A 6,625-nucleotide genomic window follows, 5' to 3' on the forward strand; every position below is an offset into this window, starting at 1 on the left:
AAGGGAATTTGATCCATAATTTTTATCTGTTTTAGTTAGTTTTGTAAACGCATAATACAGTTTCGGTTAGTTATCGTTTTTTTTCTTTTAATTATAGTTTTTATTTATTTCAGTTAACGAAAATGTTTTTACAATTCCAGTTTTCGTCCTTTCGTTGGTTTTCGTTAACAATAATAACCTTGCACCAGACCACTAGACTTTTTTTTATGGGGAACTGTTTGGTGATGTGTGTGATTCCATTGGTTGTCGTTGTCAGCAGAGTCTGGACCAGAACGGACGTCAGTTTGAGAACAGGCAGTGACAAAAAAAAAATATATATATATGTTTTTAAATTCTATTACATTTTGAAAATTGAATTAATTTTAATAAACACCTACTTTGCAGTTATTTAAAGTGTGTATACATTATTTTTGGACACCCTGTATATCATTAACTGAACATAAACCCAGTGTGTCCACCAAGGTTCTAATAGTTTTGGATTTTTCATTATAGTTTAGTTTTATTTAGTTTTGCCTTTTTTTTTTCTCTAGTTCAGTTAATTTTAATTTGTTTTTAGAGCAGGTTTGATAGTTTTTATTAGTTTTAATTTTTTTTCTAAATGCTTAGTTTTGGTTTAGTTTTAGTATTAGTTTTGTCGTCTCTTTGCTCTTCCTCGTCGTCGTATTCAAATAAATCCCAGACAGGACTCTGCTGCTTTCTCCCAACTTTAGTCTCCATGTTTCCAGGTAGAGTGGGGACCAGAAGACGACTGGAAACCACAAGTGAACACAAGTGACGGACCATGAAGTGTTGTATGGTGCCGCTAGCTAAAATTGCTAGAGTGAAATAAATCGCTTTCGTATCAATCCGACATTGACAAAGACGAAAATTAAGGGAATTTTATCCATAATTTTTACACATTTTAGTTAGTTTTGTAAACACACAATACAGTTTCAGTTAGTTGTCTTTTTTTTTTCCTTTTTAATTATAGTTTTTATTTATTTCAGTTAACGAAAATGTTTTTTTCAATTCTATTTTTTCGTCATTTCGTTAGTTTTCGTTAACGATAATAACCTCGGTGTCCATCCGCTGCCATTTATCCAACTCCATGGGTTTTTTGGTGAATAAATGTGGAACTTCTGAACGTCCAAATGGAAAACTGTAGAAACTTTGGTTACAATAATTGCTGTGACTCAATGATGGCACATGATAGTAATAATGGATGAAAAAGTAGATTACACTGGGTTACAAAAAAAATGTTTTTTGCAAGTTGTCTAGGTTTTTTCAACTGAATTAGGACCATTTTGCACCGCTAAATCCAAAAATGACATCTGTTTTTCTCAATCAGGTCAGGTTTTTTGCTAATTTGATTTTGAAAAATGTGATCTTCTCACAAAATATAATAATTAATTCCAAAATCAGATTGGTAAGCACACTTTATGAAACTTGTGACTTGATTCCTGTTAGGTACAATGGTGTATTCACCGCACATGTAGCAGAATACGTCAGGCTTATTTTTGCAAGATCTTCTAGTTGAAGCCATTTCATTCACCTGTAATATTAAAAAAAACATTAATCATGAATTGGCAAAAGTAAAATCTTCAGAACTCATTTATTGCAAGAAATATGAAAGAATTTTGTATCATATGATGTGAAAATGCCCATAAATGTAAGCAAAAATGTTCAAAAGCCAATATGTAGCATAGTTCAGAAAGTTGATCTGATTGAGCAAAATGAATGTGATTTTTGGATTCAGCACCAAAATGATCCTAAATCAGCTCAAAAAACTGAAACAATAAATGTGTTGTTGACCAGTGTTATCAACCCACGTTCAACAGTTTTCAGCTCACAGTGTTTCGTTATCTCTGCAGGCCATCCTGTCGCACATGCGTGTGGAGTGTAAATGTCACGGCGTGTCCGGCTCCTGTGAGGTGAAGACCTGCTGGAAGGCCATGCCGCCGTTCCGTAAGGTGGGCAACGTCATCAAAGAGAAGTTTGACGGCGCTACCGAGGTGGAGCAGCGCAAGGTGGGCAGCACCAAAGTCCTGGTGCCCCGAAACTCCCAGTTCAAGCCTCACACAGACGAAGACCTGGTCTACCTGGACCCTAGTCCGGACTTCTGCGACTACGACCCGCGAACGCCGGGCATGCTGGGAACAGTGGGCCGCCAGTGTAACAGAACGTCCAAGGCCATTGACGGCTGCGAGCTGATGTGCTGCGGCCGCGGCTTCCAGACGCAGGAGGTGGAGGTGGTGGACAGGTGCAGCTGTAAGTTCCACTGGTGCTGCTACGTCAAATGCAAACAGTGCCGCAAAATGGTGGAGATGCACACGTGCCGGTGATGGACGTGGGGGCACGGCTGGGAACTGCTGATGAGCAAAACGCCCCGCACCCTCCTCCTCCACTGAGGCCGGAGGGAGGACGTAGGAAACGCCCTTTAATCCTGCTTGAATCCATCCCACTCCTCCAGTTATTGGTCCGAATCTGAACAGACTCAGAGGCCAAAGGTCATCCTGTTCATTCTTTTGCCACAGTAATGGCTATAAAGTACATTTTGCATGGGATTTCCTCCAAAACTACAGAGGCAGTTTGTTTCTTCTAAAGTAGAGAGCATCTTTCACTTTCTGTCTCCCTCCATCACTCTCACATTTGGTTTGTCATTGTTGTCGATGCTTCTTATTTTTGTAATGTTTAACTTATTTCTTGAGAGTGAGGAGACTGATGGGGGCTGACGGAGAAGGAGAAGAAGGGCACAGGCGGACCATAAGGGAAGAATTGGACGCATGGGTGGGTAACGGGTGGGTGGGATTAAGGGACTGGGGTGGAGTTGAGAGGAGGGTTGTACGCCCTCTGTTCTTGCTGCTGCTTCGGGGACTCACTAGGAGTGCTGGATGTCCAAAAGGGAGACACGAGTCCGTCAGAGGACCGACTCGAGCGACAAAGAGGAACATATCGCTAGCGGACTTTATGCGATTTGCTTCCAGAGTGTACATGACTGTGCTGCGCTGAGGTTCAGTTGCTATTGAGTCTTTTTTTTTTGTTTGTTTTTGCCCCATTCGATGCCCTGATGCTGCTCCACTAACTCACACAAACACACTCACTGAGGGAGGATGATGATGAGGATGGGCAGGTGAAACCCACAAGTCGTGTTTCCATCAATATTTTGGAAGTTTCACGTTAGAAAAGACTGATGAAAACAGCAAAACGAAACTTATTAAATTTCACAGAAGGGTTTTGATGCTCACCTTTTGTTTGGGAAAAAGGGATCATTTGCTTAAAGGGAAATACGAACACTTTTTCCAAATAAAATCTAATGAAGCAAACATTTAACACAACTGACTGATAGTGTTGTAGTCAAGACCACGTCAATCCAAATCAAGACCAGGACCAGATCACGAGACTAGACACCCCTAGGTCATTATGACCCACCTGTTTGCATATCATTGTTTATCATGAGCATAATTGTGTCACTGGAACAACAGTTTGCCAGCAAAATTTTACATAGCATTAGCCCCATCGTTCAGCTTATGCTAACTCAATGCTAAACATCACTGTGGATGGCTAATATGTTTAGGTAATATTTGCTGCGTTGTTTTGGAGTGAGGGATGAGGAGATTTACGTAGATTGCTTAAATTAGCTTCTTACTAGTATTGGAAGTAGGGCTGCAAGATTTTGGCCAAAAATAAAATCCAGATTTTTTCCTCTAAAAACTTGATTTTCGATTTCCATTTTTGGGTAAAATTACAAAAGACAACAGGAGTCGGCATGTCGTTTTCATAGCACTGCTCCCTACCTCAAATCTGTGATGGCATCATGGAATCCCCAAAAATTCCGTGATGGGCCCACAGAAGTTATACCAATGTAAGTCAGAGACGGGCATCAGTCATATGTGCATGTGTGGACCACATAAGATGAGTGATCCCCATGTGGTTCTGTTAAAATTGGGGGATCCATGCATGGAAGAGACCGACCCAGGACACGCTGGAGGGATTATATCTTTGGTCTGGCCTGGGAACGCCTCAGGATTCCCCTGTTCCTCTGCTGAGGCTGCCACCCCCGCAACCTGGACCTGGATCGGAAGAAGATGGTACGGTACGAATCGTTGCATGGACAATGTAAGATGAGTGATCCCCATGTGGTTATATTTGAATTGGGGGATCTGTGCGTGGACCACAGCTTACATTGGTATCACTACTGCAGACCCATCGCTGATTTAAGGTCTGTGGTCATTACATGGACTTCTGTGAAAGAGCGCTCTCACAGTTTGGAGGAGGAGCCTACGGTAGCCTGGAGACACGCGAGAGATGAAATCGATTTGACAATTTCCCTTTTTTAAAAATCGTCTCAATTGAAAAATCCGATTTCGATTTAAAATCAATTAATCGCACAGCCCTAATTGGAGGAGTAGGTTGCCCTTCTATAGAACGATAAACCCACAATTGAATGTACAAGAAAAGGTAGCACGTGTCAAATCACATTACACTTATTAATTTTACTGGCATCTCACAAATTAACATCACAGCTGACCCTTTGCTAATGCTGTTTTCTATAAATAATACTTGGTAAACGTTTGACATGGTCCCATTCGTCTGAGAAACCGCTGCATTACAGGATTTACTCCGTGTTGTGTGTTGTTACAGATGAACTCTTTGTGGTTTAGTTTGACGCATTTTCTTACCCCACATTTGGCCGGTATCGCCTCCAGACAGACCCAGCTTCTGTATGAAATATAAACGAGAAATGAGAAGCAGAGGTTTTCTATCAAAAATACAGGACTGAGAAGGAAAAAAATCAGACATTGTACAGGAAATGTATTGACACTCCTGCAGTTGTGGTCCTGTCTGGTCCAAGATGAGTCAGTGCTTCAACAAGACCAAGATCTTCAAAAGTGATTGTAAGACAAAGACCAGCTTCAAGTATTACAACACTTCTGATCAGCTGTTTCTGCTTATAGACGATGTTTTGGAGCTTTTCCAGATATTATGTTCAAGTATAAAAACATGGCTGGTAGTAGCAACAGGAAATGTGGACGGATTATCAGACAAATGCCACATTTCTACTACATGGTACCGGCTCGACTCGACTCGACTCGACCTTTTTGCGTTTCCATTACGAAAAAGGACCCGGTATCTGGTACCCGGTACTAGTTTTTTGGTATCACCTCCACCAAGGTTCCAGGACTGGGGACCAGATACTAAAAGGTGACGTGTAAACACTGCAGACCACTGATTGGTCAGAGAGTCGTCTCTGTGACCTTTTACAAGAAACAGATGCAGAAGTTTACAGTAAATACAGCTGTAGGTTAATCCACATGATGACAGTCTGTAAAACTACACCATTCAGTCAGGAGATTCAGTCTTTTGTCACCGATGTAAAAATTCAGCATGAGTTTGACGAGACAACACGTAACGAGCGAGTTTATCAGCAACTCTGAGCAGAAGACACGGAAGTAACGCGCCGCATCGCTATGACGACTCGGTACTAGAAAGTCTGTAGTATCCTGTAATGGAAACAGTCTCCAGGAATAGTATCTAGTCGAGTCGAGCTGGTTCCACATAGTGGAAATGTGGCAGAGGATGTTTTGGAGCTCTTCCAGATATTATGTTCAAGTATAAAAACATGGCTGGTAGTAGCAACAGGAAATGTGGACGGATTATCAGACAAATGCCACATTTCCACTGCACAGTACCAGTTTGACTCAACTCGACCTTTTCGTGTTTCCATTACGAAAAAGGACCTGGAATCTGATACCTGGTACTAGTTTTTTGGTATCACCTCCACCGAGGTTCCAGGACTGGGGACCAGATACAAAAACATGACATGTAAACACTGCAGACCACTGACTGGTCAGAGAGTCATCTCTGTGACCCGCCGTTTTACAAGTACCAGATGCAGAAGTTTACAGTAAATATAACGGTAGGTTAATCCACATGATGACAGTCTGTAAAACTACACCATTCAGTCAGGAGATTCAGTCTTTGGTGGCTGACATAAAAATTCAGCATGAGTTTGATGAGACAACACGTAACGAGTGAGTTTATCAGCAACTCTGAGCAGACGACACGGAAGTAACGTGCCACATCGCTATGACGACCAGGTACTGGAAAGTGGGTAGTATCCTGTAACGGAAATGGTCTCCAGGAATAGGACCTGGTACCAGAGTCGAGTCGAGTTGAACCAGTTCCACGCAGTGAAAACGTGGCAAAAGTCTCACCTCAAAATACTCCTGGTTCATGACTTCTTCTTCTTCTACTGTGTTTATTAGATCTATGCTTAACATATCCGGTAATGCCACCTTCTGACAACACTACAGACATGTTTATCTGCTCCAAACAAGTTGACAAAATAATAATGTTATAAATAAATTTTCCTCTTTTTTTGCATCATTTCAAAAATTGACCTCAAATTTCATGGAAACATGGCTTTTGTCCGATCCGGCCAGCTTTAGCACCAGCATCAGACACATTGAACATTACCCATCAAGCATTGCAAATTAATACCTGTATCACTCCACAACGTCTACCTGCAGCCTTCAGTCAGAACAGAATCATTACACCACTTTCCCATGACAAATTTAACATCGACTTTTTCAGAACATCATATTGTGAAACACATTTGGACTCACGTCGATGTCGGCCTCGTCCT

The 6,625-nt window shown here is 41.5% G+C and overlaps 1 protein-coding gene across 1 annotated transcript in view; it reads left to right on the forward strand.

Moving 5' to 3' along the window:
* LOC115420194 (protein Wnt-4a) overlaps positions 1-2,746 on the forward strand; it is a 77,569-nt gene extending 74,823 nt beyond the window's left edge. The window contains exon 6 of the mRNA XM_030135450.1: positions 1,851-2,746. Coding sequence (XP_029991310.1) covers positions 1,851-2,321 — 471 coding nt within the window. The 3' untranslated portion in view covers positions 2,322-2,746. The remainder of the gene's footprint in view (positions 1-1,850) is intronic.
* Positions 2,747-6,625: the final 3,879 nt, after the last annotated feature.

The sequence above is a fragment of the Sphaeramia orbicularis genome, chromosome 5 (assembly GCF_902148855.1).
Source record: "Sphaeramia orbicularis chromosome 5, fSphaOr1.1, whole genome shotgun sequence".
In the NCBI taxonomy this organism is placed as follows: domain Eukaryota; kingdom Metazoa; phylum Chordata; class Actinopteri; order Kurtiformes; family Apogonidae; genus Sphaeramia; species Sphaeramia orbicularis.